At 44.0% G+C, this 16,118-nt stretch overlaps 1 protein-coding gene across 3 annotated transcripts in view; it reads right to left on the reverse strand.

Annotated features, from left to right (window-relative positions):
• The window catches only part of Ptprg (protein tyrosine phosphatase receptor type G), a 766,544-nt gene that overhangs the window by 156,298 nt on the left and 594,128 nt on the right, over positions 1-16,118 (reverse strand). For all 3 annotated transcript variants that reach the window (XM_008827507.3, XM_008827508.3, XM_029560833.1), the window contains one exon: positions 9,162-9,228. In XM_008827507.3, the coding sequence (XP_008825729.1) occupies positions 9,162-9,228 (67 nt within the window). The remainder of the gene's footprint in view (positions 1-9,161; positions 9,229-16,118) is intronic.

Raw genomic sequence — 16,118 nt, forward strand, 5'->3', positions numbered from 1 at the left:
CTCTCTCTCACACACACACACACACACACACACACACACACACACACACACACACTCCTTCTCACACATACTGGGCTGGGGTAATGCTATTAGTAGGGCAACAACAAGACCAGCTACCAGTGAGATGAGGTCAGCTGGCAAACTCTAAGGGCCAGAAAGCAAATATTTAAAGCTTTGCAAGAATGTTGTGTCTCTTGGTGACAACTACTGTCATTGTACAACAAAAGCAAAGACAATAGGCAAGCAAGTGAATGTGGCTGAGGGATAAAACCCTATTTATAATGACAAGCAGTGGGCACTAAGAAAGGAGATTTGTGTGCCCTAATAAAACTTTGTAAAATCAAGCTGGAGGCTCCATTAGGTCCACAGACTATAATGTGTTGAGCCCTAATCTAGAATGCTCTGAGCACACAGCAAGCTCATTTAGCCCCTGTGTCTTCCCTGCCTTGACGCCTGTACCCTGAGGTAAAACACCATCCACACATTACAAATGGAAATTCAGAGAGACTCCGCCGTTTGTACAGGATCACAGAGCTCCCAAGCTGGAAAGCCAGAATCCAAACCCTGAAACTGAACTCTGAAATACTTCTCCAGTACTTTCTGTGTTCTACTGGGCTCCTGGAGTCAGATTCCAAGTAAAAATAATAATTAAGAAAACTCGCTTATGCATTTAAACACATGAAGTACTTTTGTAGGCAAGCGATACCAGTCCTAATAGCATCAAGATTAGCAAGGCGAGAAATAGAAATCTCCACAAGCCTAACATTTCCCCTTCATCTCAGGGTCTTGACCAGCACTTTTTAGGCACTCAGTGATGAAAGGAGGAAAGCATTCTGATTAAAGATGCTCAAAGCTCGTGGGCACAGAATAGGCAAGATGCCCCAAACTAAGCCAGCTCACCTCTGCTGTCTCCTTACTGGTGGATAATGACACAGATGACTATAACTTCCCAATGGGTAAGTTTTGTCCCCAAAGTCCTCTTTTCTAGAATTTGTGCTCTGCTTCTAAAGTCTATACAGGGTCTAGCCATTTGCCTCAGCTAGCTATTTTGAGGCTTTTAGATGAGTGACAGTCATAATGGTATCTGAGCAACTATAGATCAGTGGCCTTTAAAACAGTTCTGCACAGGCTGGAGAGATGGCTCAGTGATTAAGAGCACTGACTGCTCTTACGGAAGACCAGGGTTCGATTCCCAGCACTCACGTGGTGGCTAACAACCGTTGGAAACTCCAGTTCCAGGGGTCTGATGCTTTCCTCTGACCTCCACAGGCATTGCATGACAAGGTTTCACTTACACACATGCAGCAATATACTCGGACACATAAGAAAAAATAATAATAGTAAAAAAGTAATAGCAAAATACACTTAAAATGAAAATAATAATAGTAAAAATATAATAAAAAAAGTTTTCTTTTTTAAAAAAAAGAGTTCTTCACTTGTTCCTTCGAGCCAGTTCAGTGAGACTCAGTCACGTCTGACATCTGCAGGTGGCAACTCAGGGAAAACAAGACCTTGTTGGTTGGGTCACTTCTCAGGGTGTGATCCGTGGGGGAGGGGCAAGTTCCCCAGAAATGCCTACTTCACTTGCCTGTCTGTCATGTGGACTAAGCAGTTGAATGTCAGAGGGTTTCTAGAAGATCCCATGACACCTGTTGGACTAGTTGGGCCTTTTCTGGTTGTAGACTGAGCATGGAGCAACTGAGGGGGAGCTTCTTGTCTTCAGACTGTCACCCCACCCCTTTGTTGAGTTCCTTTTTCTAAATCCCCAAAGCAGACATTGGCATTTTAATGATACAGTTCTGAGGTAAGCATACTTCTTCCATTGGTCTATAATCAATTAGCAGAGAGAACAAACAACCTGTCCAGGGTAGTTATAGTAAAAAGTTTTTAGAAAATTGCTGTCACTTCCCTCTGCTTCTTGTGAGGTCTCTTGACAATTGCTGTGTCCCTCAGGACAGCGCAGTCTGAATTGTTCACTTTCTAATGCTAAACCTTGTCATTTTGATGGAAGAATGTAACAGGAAGGAGTGCCAAGTGGAAATGCCAGCAACCCTTAACAGTCCTGGCCTCAGTCACACCTGGGTCACTTTCCTATCCACCCTCAGAAAGGGGCCACTGTGAAGTCCTCATCATGCTTTCCTTTTGGTATTACCTCAAAGTCTTCAAGAGCTGTCTCAATCTCCCTCAACTTTCTCATTTGGGAATATACCACGTTGCTTAATGGTCCATTCCTTTTCACTGTGGTCAAATGCTTTATTGTATGATTACACCTCAGTATCTCCAGCCAATCAGCTAATGGATGGGCTTATGAGGCTTCCCTATATTTGTGTAGTTAAAAGAAGCAATGCCACAAACATGAAAACTCTCCCATTCACAATGGCCTCAAAAAGTTTTCCAAGAATAAACCTAACCAAAGACATTACAATGAAAAATTTAAATCTTTGAAGAAAGAGATTGAGGAAGACACCAGGAGACGGAAGGACCTCCCATGCTCATGGACTGGTAGAAATAATATTGTGAAAATGACCATCCTACCAAAAGTCATCTATAGATGCAATGCAATGCCAGTCTAAATCCCCATGACATTCTTCATGGAACTAGAAAAAAAAAATTCTAAAATTCATGTGGAATCACCAAAGACTCCAAACAGATAAAGCAAGATTGAGCAAAAAGAGCAATGCCGGGGGGGATCATCATGCCAGATCTCAAACTATATTACAAAATGATAGCCATAAAAACAGTCTTCACTTTCTCGATGGAACACACACAGGAATACAACTCTTGGGCCAGCTTTGTTAGTAATGCCCAGTGATTTTCAAGAGTGACCACACTAACTTATGCCACAGCACATCAAAATTCCTGGAATTTGTACCACGGCCAGTACTCGATACTTTGGGCATTTTAAATACTTCACTATCTATGCAAGTGGCTAAGTGTTTTATTTAAAGCTTAGTAGATGGGATATATTTGAGAAATTAGTGAATAATACATATGAATTATTCTTTAATTTACAAACACTCAAAAGTGTAAATTAAAGGGGATAGGATGGTAAATTTTATTGCAACTATGTAATCATCTTCTATCAGGTATGTCTAACCCATGGCCCACAGACCACATGTGGCCAAGGACAGTTAGCAATGTGGCCCAACACAAAATCATAAACTTATTTAAAACATGAGGTTATTTTTACAGTCTGCTTTTGTAAATGGACTGTGTGATTCTCAAGTGTGAACTTAGTGGATGACAGCCTCATGTCACAAGGTCAACATGTTGGACACACCCGCATCAAAACGGTATTTTTACTGTGCGAGAGCATTCCCTTGAGCCTTACCGCTACCCTCCTCTCATTCTGACTGTACCGCCATGGATTGATTTGGCTTCTTCTTCAGATTCATATAAAAGGAACCAGGCAGTATGTATTCTTTTGTCCAAGTTGGTGGGTTCTCATTTATTGACTGCTGCATATAACTGTCTACAGTCTAAATAGACCATGGCTTAGATTTATGCTCTTACCAGTGGAATGTTTCTAATTTATGGTTATTAGGAACAAAACTCCATGTACAAGTTTTTTGCATGGCTATTTCTCTTGGGTATGTATTTAAGCTTGAGACTGCAGACTCAGAGAACGGGCCTATGTGTAATGCTTTCTGAAGGGGCCCTTCCAACTGCACTCCCAAGCAGGGGCTAGCTTCTTTTCAATCAGTTCACCATGCCCAGTGATGCCATCTCAGTGTTGTGAGATGGAGCCTACCTGCTATTTCGGAAGGACTTAGAAGACCTTCCAGTCTGGTCATGCCTCTAATTCATTCTTTATTGTAGAAACACAGTTGAGGTAGCTGGGACATGAAAAGACCAGACGTGCAGGCACCTGCTCTTACCACTATGTGGTAACTCTTGGCTGTGTCACTTAATTTAAACTCACAATTTTACATTCTCATTTACCTTTTTGGAGGGGCTTGGAGTGACAGCAGCTACCACAGGACTTTGTCTACAGGTTGGCTAGAAGATGTGTCCCAGCCCAAGGGGGAAAGAGAGGGAAACACCACACAAATGTGCCCAGGAAATATTCTGGTCAGTTGAAGCTATTCTGCAAGGAAAAATTTCATCTGACTTCCACTAGCAAGAAAAGCTTGCAAGAGACTCATTTAGAAGAACAATCTTAAAGATCACTTAGTTGTCGTTTCACTGGTAGTTTTCCTAGAAGAGCCAGGGGAGGGAGCAACAGGCAGAAGTTAGGGACAGTAGCCATCCAGAAATGATCACTGCAGATTTTGTCAGGTCCGAGACACGTCTAACCATTCCTCCATCATATCTGCTACAGGGACGCAGCCCACCTCCTCTTCAGAGGGAGAAGAGAATGATGGGCAAGGGGGCTGCTGGAAAAGACAGACACAAAACTCGGCAATGAAGTCACCAACACTGACTGGCAAGTTTCATTCAGAAACAGAAAAGTAGAGTTTTTAGGTGAGTGGTGAGAGGGAGTTGTGAGTGTCTGGATGAATTTTGACAGTATGTACAGAGCATACAAGAAGGTGGCTGGTGTCTGGGGCGGGTACAATATAAGAGTCAGTAGAAAACCCGTGACACCAAACTTAGGAAAAACACATTCTTTTATCACAGAACACGTTGCACATTTCTTAGTATTGATCAGTTAGATGAGTTATATTTCTATATCCATGCATATGCAGGTTTGTGTGTGTGTGTGTGTGTTCATGTGGGTGTGGGTGCACGTGTGCCCATGCATATGGAGATCAGAGGACAACCTTAATTTCGTTTCTCAGGAGCCTTACACCTTTTGTTTGAGAGTCTCACTGGCCTGGGGCTTCATCCAGTAGGCTAGACTAGCTGGCCACTGAGCTTTCAGGGATCTGCCTGTCACTGCCTTCCATCTCGCCACCACTGGAATTACAAGCATGCCCCACTGTGCCTGGCTTTGTATGTGGGTCCTGGGGATCCCAACTCAGGTCCTCACACTTGAGAGGCAAGCTCTTTACCAATAAATCCATCTTTCAGCTCTGCATTTTTTTAATTAAAAAAAATGATTTTAAATGTTTTTTTATCCGGTGTGGTTGCTTACAAGCGCACACTTCTAGGCCCAGAATGCCCTTGGGAATGACGGAGTCAGCACAGTGAAGAGTATTCACAGTCTTCCTGCAATCTGCTCTCCACTGAATGCTAGTGGCAGGGTGAAGGAAAGACTTGATTAAATACCTTCTAGTGCTTCCATCTAACGCCTGGTACACAGATGGGTAGGGCTACAACCAGTGGTGAACCATATCACCTGTTCTATTTATATTTCCTTGTTCTCAAGTTTGTGAAGCTTGGCATCAAAAAGGAACACATAAGAAATAGCTTATGAAGCCAAGGAGGCTCTAGGGTTTATCTGTGTAGCACTGGTGAAGCAATGTCAGATACTCAAAGCTGCCAAGGCACCGAATCTTTTTCCTCCAACAGTCACTTCCAGCTACGCTGGTACTGCTGAATCCCAAGCTCCCTTTCCACCTGGACCATCTGTCATCACTCTTTAGGCCTTAGTGGTCACCTTGTCTAGTCACCTCCACATCCCCAAGTCTGGGTGAAATTGGCTGTGCTATGCTCTTCAGGCTACTTCTTGCTTAAGCACAGGTCTCTGCCAAGAACACAGACTCCATGAGGGAAGTGCCATACACTCTATCCCTAGTTCTATGGTCTATCCACCTCAGTCACCTTACCATTGGATTAAGAATAAAGGATATGACTTGTAAGATCCCTCAAATATTTTAGAAGAGAAGAGGGTCAAGTAGAAAATCCACTGGGAACTGGTCAGGCAAGTGTCTTTGGAAGAATGAGGCAGAGCTCTGTGCCAGCTGTGGGTGTGACCTTGAGACCCTCCCTCCAGAGAGAAGCTGAGGTGAGGAGGCTACCCCTTCCAGATCCACCTGCTGTTCACACTGAGCTACTCCTGCTTGGATGCTCCAGCCAAGGACAACACACAGAAGGGAATCACACTAGACTCTAGCTGCCCTATGCAGGGACCCCTGCAAGGGCTCTTTGGGCTCTGGAGATCTTTGAGTCCCAGCTATGACTTTCTCAGAGCTGCCCCGCAACTCTGAACTTCCCTCTTTCCTTGTGTTGGATCTGTTTAAGGTCTGAACCTTCTCCCTCAACAACTGCAGCTCTCACTCACCCTTTTGTTTCCAGGCCATCCCTCGCTGCCAGAAATTTCTCTTTTACCTAAAACTCATTCTTGGCATCTAACTCATGGAGGACCCCAACAACTAACTGCCAAGTACCATGGACTGCAATGATTAAAATTCACTGGCTTCTCAGCTGAAGGAGCATACAAGATTCTTCCTACCAACAACCAGTTAATGAAAAATTAACATTCGAAGATATTTGAAGCCCTGACTCCAGGAGTTGACGAAGTAAAAGCCACTTCAGAAATCCATATTGGTTCTGTGTCACTCCACACATCTCTATCATCATTCCCAAGCCAGAGAAGCTTCGAAGGGCATGATTTCCTATGTTCCCTCAAATGAACGGATCACACAAATCCCCCACGGGGCCTTCAAGGAAAGCTCTTTAACTCTTCAAGATGTCCATTCCCTCTATGCCCTCCTCACTCCTTTCTGTTCACATGTAGAGCTAAGCATGAGTGATCTTTAGCTCCCCCTCTCCCCTTTGTTTTAGGTTTCCACATTTTCACTTATATGCGTGTGTACTTTACCTGACTTGGTCATCTGTCTAATGTTTGTTGATCAGCTACTATTTTCCAGGGTGGTGTGCCACCTTTCTGTCTTCGTGAGGTTCATGCTTGGGAAGGTAATGCATGAGTAGAGTAACAACAGCAAAAAGATGGTCTATATATGTTAAAGTACTGAACAAAGAAGCCCAGAGATGCAGGAGTGGATAGGGAAGAGTAATTTGACAGGGTAATTGAAAAAGAATTTTATATAGAGGCAAGATCTGAACTGAGAATTGCATGCAAGGGGGAAGTGTGCAGACAGAGGAAACAGCAAAGGATGGGCAGGAACCTTCCAGGCAGGAAGCTTCCAGGCAGACTGCAGGAAGAGGAAGACAGTCCCTCCCTTCCTTCCTCTTCCCATGGGAGCCGGTTCAGGGCTGTGTCCATTGATGATCAGTGTCAGGCATACCAACTCACTGTTGCTGAAGAAATAAGTGAACTTCTTTTGCAGGTAATTATTGTTTGTAGGTCTTTTCTGACTTTCCTGTCAGAGAGCAGGGTAGGAACCACACCCCAGGCATCACTAGAGTCCTCCCTGAGACAGGTAGAATATTCCCTCGTGAAGCATCAGCATCCCTCTCTAAACTCTAAACGCTGCATCGCTCATCCCCAAGGAGATGGCATTAGGTGGAGTCTTTGGAAGGCAATTAGGTCACATGGGAAGAATCTGCACAAATGAGATTAGTGACCATGGGGGTCTGGGGTACAGCACAAGAGTAGAGTGCTTGCCTAGCATGTGTAAGGCTCTGAGTTCAATTCCCAGTACCATCAAAAAATGAGAGCAAGAGAAAGAGAGAGAGAATGAGAGAGAAAATGAGGGAGAAAGAAAAAGAGAGAGAACCCTTACTGATATCTAAACTCAGAATAAGGTAACAGAAGCTTCCTACAGTGAAAAGCTCTGTTGGATGTCTTCAGTCATCATACTTGTCCATTTTCTCTGTGTGTGTGTGTGTATGTATGCATGTATGCAATATACTTGTGTGTGTGTGTGTGTGTGTGTGTGTGTGTGCGCATGTGGAGGTCACAGATCAGCATTGGGTGTTTTCCTTATTCATAATCTACCTTAAAGATTTTTTTGATTGATTGATGTTTATTTTATGTGTATGAGTGTTCTGACTGCATGTATGTAAGTGTACCATGCAGTGCCTGCAGAGGCCAGAAGAGGGTGTCAGATCCCCTGGAACTGGAATTAGAGACGGCTGTTAGCCACCTGTGGGTGTTGGGACCAAACCTGGGTCCTCTGCAAGAGCAGCCAGGGCTCTTAACCACCGAGCCATCTCTCCAGCCCCATATACTTTGGTTTGTGGGCAGGGCCTCTCACTGAACCTTGAGCTTACATTCAGATAGCCTGGCTGGCCAATGAGCTGCACAGAATCTCCTGTTTCTGCCTTCTCAACACTCAGATTGCAGCCTGGCTTTTATGTGGGTGCTGGGGATTCAAACTCAGGTCCTCCTGCCTATCCATCAGGCACTATTTCCCTACTTTGACATGGTTGAGTCTTCTTACCTGCTTTATGATTGAACAGTTTCAAGAATAGAACAATCAATCCTCAATTCTACTTAATCCAACCTGATAACAAGGTTGGATTCCCTAGAAGTATTTGTTTAGCTCTGCCAAGTGGGTTCAAGTCTAAAGACATCTCCAAAGGTGTGAAGACATTTTATCATGGCCGTGGGAATGGATAGAGATTTATTACAGTTATCAATGCTATTTTTGTCAATGTCTTTGGAATTCTAATTAGATTATTAAAACTTTGCAAATCATTACATGAAATTGAGACTCGACACCTCCCCGTGACAAGGGTACTTTAGAAATGAGAGGATCCTGGTGCTGCAGGTAATGATGCATTGCTGATGATAAAGTTGCAGGGAAATTCCTCCAATAAAACCAGTTGGAAAAGACAGGACCTATTCATCTTATTCTCTCTCCCAGCTTTATGCCCGAGGATACGTCCTCTGCTGCAGAAAACACCACGCAGGCCTTTCCATTTTACCAGCTGCATGGTGCTGGCTTACAGACCTCGAAGTTTAATGGCTTGTCCTGGCTACTTATGTTTTTCCCTTAAATCTGAGAGGCAAATCAAAAATATTTACAAGTGACAAGACATTAGAAAGAAGAATATTTTCAGGAAAGAAATGAGACAAATGCAGACTCGACACCTAAGAATAGTATATCTTAGGGTGTTTTGACTTATAACAGATGCATTCAAAGTAGTACCTGAAGAGAAATGAATAGCTTCTGGTTAATCCAGGCCCATTTGCAGGTTAACAAATGGGGGCACTCTGCACCTATCAAATAATGACTCTAATGTCCTTCAACATCAGTGGGTGAGGAATGGTGTCAACCCTCTGTCCTCTACAAGATAACCTGATTCCTTTGGGTGGAGGTCTGAGCCCTTCACTTTCCAGCAAGAAAAAGAGGAAGGGGCTTACTTACCATGATGGACGACACCCTTCAACCCGTGGATAATAGGATCCAGTGCAGAATTGTCCCTCGGACTGACCTACATGTAAAGGAAACATGATTGGTTAAATCTATTCTGGCATCAGATGCAACAGCCTCGGTTTAATCTTCTAAAGAGATGGGGAAAAAAGAGATGTTATCCAGCAAGCTGCTTAGGTCTCACATATACCATGGCACTCACCAAATGCCAGAGATTTATGACATAATAAAATCAAGTGAGGAAGTCTAAATCAAAAGAAAGAAACTTCTCAGAATACATTATAACAGGAGAGAAATACCACCGCCTTAGCAAAAATCTTAAAAAGCAACCGAAAGAATTTCCTCCCGCTTTGTTTTACTAAAAGTGGGTCCTGATCGGCTAAAAAGTCATTGAAAGTCATCAGAGAACAATCCATCATTGACTAAGTATTTCAGCTCCTTCTGGTGATTGTGTTTTTCCTTTCTTCTTAGAAAATGCACCAGTTCCCTGGCAACCTATTCTCCTCTATAAAGACCCCAGTTTCCTGTGAAAAATCACACACTCTATGGGTATTTATAAGAGCCACTCAAAGCAAGACAGCAGGGAAGAGCTGCTTGAGGAGAGAAAGTCCCCACCTTCATCTTGGAGTTTTTAAGTCCCCCCAAACCAAGCCTCATTAACTTTTTCATTCCCTTAACTTTTGGATACTAGCATAAGTCCTTATTATTATCTTTCCTAGATTAATTTCCCCAACACGATATAGCTATAATTGAAGGTAATTTCATACACACACACACACACACACACACACACACACACACGAAACATAATGATGTCTGGTGTTTGCTTCAAACCATCTAGGAGTAGGCAGCAAGGGGAGGGAGTGTGGGGGAGTGGGGACAGGTACAGGACTGACCTTCACTCAATCAGTTATGACCTTGAGTGATGGATGGGTCATATTACATTCTTTCTACTTCTGTGTACGCTCTTTTTTCCTTAAAAATAAAGAGCTTTTCAAGATACATTATCTGTGGTCAGCACAGTTTCTGCATTTTTCCCCTTCAAGGATAGCATTTCCTATTAATCCACTTCCAGCACAATGAAGCTGAGATATTGATGAACCTTTCAGTGTGTGTCAAGACCAAATTTGCTGTTTCAAGTTAATTCTGAGGAACCTAAAACTGGCCCTATGCTGAATTTCCAGGGGCTACAAATGCTGCACACAGCTTCCTGCTTGACAGACAACACCCCATCCCCATCCCCACCCACCACTGGATTGCTACTCCTGGCTTGCTCTCTCTGAAAATAACCCACACTTCACATATTTCCTTCCTTTCTCTGCTTCAGCATCTCTAGGACAGAGCAATGGCTCTCAACTGGGATAACTCTGCCCTCCCGAGGGGACATGTCCTCATGTCCCAAGAGATTTTTAGTAGTCACAACAACAGTAGGTGGAGGGGGAAAGGGATTAGGTGGAGCCCCTGACATTCAATGGAAAGAGACTAGGTTAAACAGCCCATAGTGTTCATAACTGTAGCCCCCAACAAAGATTCACCTGCACCTCAACAGTGCAGAGGGTGGAGCTGAGAAAGCCCTGTTAGAAGCCCCCTGGGAATAGTGGTTCTAGGTCAATGTCTGTAGCCCTTAATTATGTCTACCTTCAGAACACAGAGACCATTATGCAGCATTTTGTTTATGGACTAATAATGTGGAACGCGCTACTGCATTACAAACACTACAGATATGAGAAGGAGAAATAAAAGGATCAGTGAATAGGGACTTGGTGTATTAGATCACAAATGTAAAAGTCCTGGGAGTTAGCATAAGTGTATATCCAAATTGCCGGACAGGAAGTTCAAGCCAGGACTGAGGTAATGAAAGGAAATGTCCACAGAACATACCAAATCAAAACTACATTTGAGGAATTCATATTTCCACCATATCAAGTAATTGATCAAAAATTTAAAACCCGGCCAAAAACAGAATCACAATTCAAGAATGCAAGATAAAAGGCTCTAATCAGTAAACATGGCCTCATTTCAACAACTCAGAGTAGTACAAGGGCCTAGAGAAAGAGCCCACGTTGAATGAAGCAGCAGGTAAAATGATGGCTTGGATGACTGTCCCCCACCCTTGTGTTTAAGGTTTGGTCCTCAAGGTGTTACAACTGGGAAGTGGTGGAACTAAGTTAGGACTCAGTTGGAAGTTCTCAGTCACTGCGGATATGCTCTGGGGGGTCGGGGGGGGGAATCCCAGGCCCCTCCTCTTTCTCTTTGGCTTTCTAGGTGATGAGGTTGGAGCACACTCTACCAGGTGCTGCCCCACCCCAGGTCCAAAGCAATGGGGTCCATCAATCAAGAACCAGAACCCACCAAACTGAGTCAAAATAAGCCTTTGCTAAGTTACTTATCACAGACATTTTGTTACAGGGAGGAGGCTGACACAGGTGGTCTCAGGTTCAGAGGCTCGGAAAAGTTCATGTGAATCTAATGACCAAATCCCCTCCGAGCTGGGAGAGATGGCAAAGTGGCCACAAGTTGCTCCTATCTTTGCCACATGCAGCTTTTCAGACTGACTTTGCTACACCTCCATCAAGAGTGTTTACCAGTGCTGGGTGTGGTGGGGCACACCCTTAGTCCCAAGCACTTGGAAGGCACATGGATCTCTGTGAATTTGAGGACAGCCTAGTCTGCACAGCAAGTTCCAGGCTAGCTAGGAACAGTAGTAAGACCTTGCCTCAAAATAACAAAAAGAGTGTGTATATTTTTCTCCTTATTTGAAATTTAACTTGTGAATGTGATACAGACAGAGGCTTATAAAGTGTTAGAACCCTAAGGCCACATGTGGAGAGCCCCAAACTAGCCTATTAGAGGATCAAAGGGCAAAAGGAGCTGACACAGGTGGTCCCAGATGAGGGCCCTCTTCCAGTCTGCCATCTACCCAAAGGTGAACAAGTCCATTTAAAGCCAGCCAGTCTCAGCTGAACCACTTGCAGTCTGCAGAGAACAGCTGAGCTTGTTGCAACCAGAACCACCCAGCCCATTTACAGAATCTGGAAATAATAATACGACTGCTGTTTCAACCAATCAGGATCATTTTCCTTCACAGAGCCAGTCATAGCTGTTGGAGCGTCTACGAGTGTGAATAATTTTCTTCATCAATACACTTTGCTTATGGTGTATCCTAAAGGTTTCTGAATGTGACTTCTTATCAGTCCTACTTGGCTGATGTGTTCCTCCAAAACTGTTACCCCCCCTGCTACCACAGCAACATTTCTAGAAACAGTAGCACACTACCCTTTATCTAAGGTTTTACCGCCTGCAGTTTCACTTACCTATGGTCAACTGTGGTCTGAACATATTAAATGGAAAAGCCTTAGCCAAATATAGAAGTGGTATAAGCCTCGGATAGTGAGTAACCCAGCACTCAGGAGGTGAAGGCAGGAGGATTAGGAGTTCAAGGTCATCCTCAGCTATACAGGGAGTTTGACATGAGCCTGGGCTACAGGACACCGTGTCTCAAAAAGGAAAGGAGGGAGGAAGGGAGAGAGGGAGGGAGGGAGGGAGGGAGAGAGAGAGAGAGAGAGCAGAAAACCTGAGTTCAGATTCTGTTCGAAAAACGAAAATGTTTTCTTGCACCTAACGTGCATATTTCAAAGATATTCTTCCAATAATTCTAATCTTATTTTATCAAATCTGTCATTTTAAAAATTGGAATTCTTAAGGGCTACCTCTTCAGATGCGGGGGAATGTTAGAGTAGCAAAAAGCCCTATGAGAGAAAGTGGGAGGGAGAGAGGGAGGGAGGGGAGAGAGAGGGAGGGAGGGAGGGAGAGAGGGAGGGAGGGAAATCCCTGAAAGAGAAAGTTGAAACTGAACTGAGTCAGGTGAAGAAATCTTATGCTGTCTGTCACATAAATCGTCCCACTGTGCACATTGTGCCAGTCACTTTCTTGTTAGTGTCTTAGTCCTACTATCTTCCTTTTCAGCTTAGATGTCTCAGTACTGCAGTGTTTGTGTTCCGATAACCCGTTTTACTTACTAATGACCCCAAACAGCAGCAGTACATTGTTAAAATTATATTTTATTATCAGCTTTTGGTTTGCTTTCAGATATGGTCTCGTGTAGCCCAGGTACCCTGGAACTTGCTATGTAACTGAGGATGACCCTGAATTCCTGGTCCTCTTGCCTCTGCTTCCCGAGTGCTGAGATTTCAGGGGTTAACCTCCACTCCAGCTTCCTAGCTAGCTATTATTATTAATTTATCATTGTGTATACCAGTTAATCTAACAATTAAACATTGCCATAGGTACGCATGCATAGGAAGAAATATTAAGTTCTGTGGCATCCGGTGTCACCTGCAGGTTTTGGCATATGCTAGCGGTCTCGAGATGCATCCCTGGCAGATAAAAGGGATTATAGTCCAGTATTCTGATGCTCTATCCAAGATGAGAAGGGATGTTTCACAGCTAGGGGGACCCTGAAATGCATTTCGTCTTGTCTGATGGCATGGAAGCTCAAAGGAGGTGTTCTTAATCCCCCATGACTGACACCCACTGATAACACACAAGTGGAAAATAACCAGGCAACCTAATCCAAGATCCATTTCTGTCTGCTTGTGATTATAGCATCTCTGGGTTCAACACTTAGACCTGCCCGGCCTCATTTGAGCTCAAAGGTCTGACCCCAGATTCAAAGCAACTCCACATATTGAAAGTCTCTACATGGTCTATTCAGCTGCCAGTGAGAAGACAGACAGGAGAAAGTGAAGAAAACAGCTTGTTGTCTGGTCAAAGAAACTTCCCAATAATATTGAGCGCATTCTCCAGTCTTTGAGTGGGGAATCCAAGCTGCATGTTAATAAGTAGATTTGTTCCAGGAAGCCAAAGCTCTCACCGAAATAATCCCATCTACCGACTGTTTCAATCAATTTGCAACTTAAGCAATGTGGGCAACTTTCAATGTGAAGGCTACGAAGAAGGCAAGGCAGTTTAGCAACCTGTGTTTACATTTGGTTCTCTGTCTTATCTGGAAAAGGCCAAGAGAGGCCAAGAAAATTGAATTCTGAATCAGACAGCCCCACAGCTTCGGTGTCCTCAGCCATACAATAAAGACAGAGTCTCATGATGTTCTCTAAGGGACTGAAATGGAAAGTACAGAGACTCAGGCTCAGCAGAGATACAGTGTCTGCCCAGGGGTGGATCCCACCAGGCAGTGAGTCATCCAACACCCTCACATTTCAGTGAACGCCCAAAGGCAGCGACCCTCACCCTGCATATCTCCATGTGTTTTTCTCTCACAGTAATACCTCTTTGAGCTTGAATTTCAAAAGATCCAAATTTATGTTGTGTTTGACATCCACTCAAGTTTGTAATATGCTGATTCTTTTAAAGCCACGTGAGGAGGTTTCTTGGCTCTTGAAACTTGCTTCCTTCCACTTTAAGATCAAAGGTGTCTTGCAGTAATACCAAGAAGGCAGCAAAGACACAAATGAACTTAAAGTGGACAGGGGGAAAAGACAGCCCTTCGCTCCACAAGTGGTGCTGCCTCGCAGAACTCAGCTTCTGGCACTATTCATCTTGAAAAGGAGGGGACCAAATGCGACAGAGGGCTCCGAGTTGGCGCCTTCCAGTTGTCTATAGATACATCCCCAATGTGTGGAGATAGTGCCAATACAGGAAGCTAACAGGGAGGTTTGAACTAAAGACTAAGTTCATACACATGCTAATGAAATCTAAACTTCATAAAATGTTCAAGTAAGAGCTCACTATAAGATTTGTCCCATTTATCGTATTAGTGAGGTTCTCAGTCATCTCTAGAGCAGTGCTCATCATCCAGGGCCTACAGGATGGGCTGAGCTTATCCCCACTTGAAATAAAATAAAATAGAGGCAGAGCAGCCCCAATAGACCAAGTGTGCCATGTTCAGAGATATGTGCTCCCATCGCCTTTTCCTGCGCCCTATGCCATTTGGTCCTTGCCTTGGATTCTAATAATCTTAAGTCTTGGCTGGTGAATGGGCCAACCAAGGCAACCACCTTGACTTGAATCTGACATCGTCAGCTGTTCCTTCAGTGCCATAACCCCACAGCCAGCCAATATTCGTCCTCTAGAGGGATAAAGGATTTATGCCTGCAGAGGGTAGATGGCTATACCATGAACCAAACTGCAGGGGAAACTGTCAAAACAGCAGAGATTTTTACAGTCTTCTTTAACTGCAGAGATGATCCATATAGCCCGAGGGCTACCAGGTAACTGTATTCAGCATTCAGAGGCTAACAGGTGGGATCGAGAGGCGGGCAAGCATGATTTTACATCAGCCTCCTCTCTTTCCATGGCTCTTCCCTGACCTAAGAGCTATCCAACAATCAGACTGTCACTTCTTTTATTCTGATTGCAACAGCCTGACTACCATTCATTTTGGCTGCACTTCTTGCTAAGAACTTTCTGGTACAAACCCTTCTACCCTGGCCTTTTCCCTACCACTGCATTTCAATGAGCCCTTATCTGGATCCAGAGCAGTGATCAGCTTCTGTTACTAATATTATACTCTTTATGTATGTGTGTGTGTGTGTGTGTATGTGTGTGTGTGTGTGTGTGTGTGTGTGTGTGTGTGTATGTATGGTATATGTGCTGGTGTATGTGTCTGTGTGTGGAAGCCAGCGGAGGATGTCATGTGTCCACTTTACCACACTTGTCCTTATTCCTTCTGTTGGGGTTCTCTGTTATGCAAGTAGAAGTCTCTTCATGTCCGGATAGCTCACGAGCTCGGAAACCATGTGCTGCAGATTCCTTCATAGCAGAGTGCCTTCCTGGCATCCTCCCTGACTCTTCTTTTAAAGTGCTCGCCACCAATACATGCCCTCCGGCACAGGAGCTACCAGGTTTTAATCAGGCGTTGTCTGATAGCCTGATAGAAGCCCACCGCCCTATGTAAATGAGGCATCCTAAAAGTACCAATCAGCTAAGACTTCT

This window comes from Nannospalax galili, unplaced genomic scaffold (assembly GCF_000622305.1).
Source record: "Nannospalax galili isolate Female #2095 unplaced genomic scaffold, S.galili_v1.0 scaffold91, whole genome shotgun sequence".
Classification (NCBI taxonomy): Eukaryota; Metazoa; Chordata; class Mammalia; order Rodentia; family Spalacidae; genus Nannospalax; species Nannospalax galili.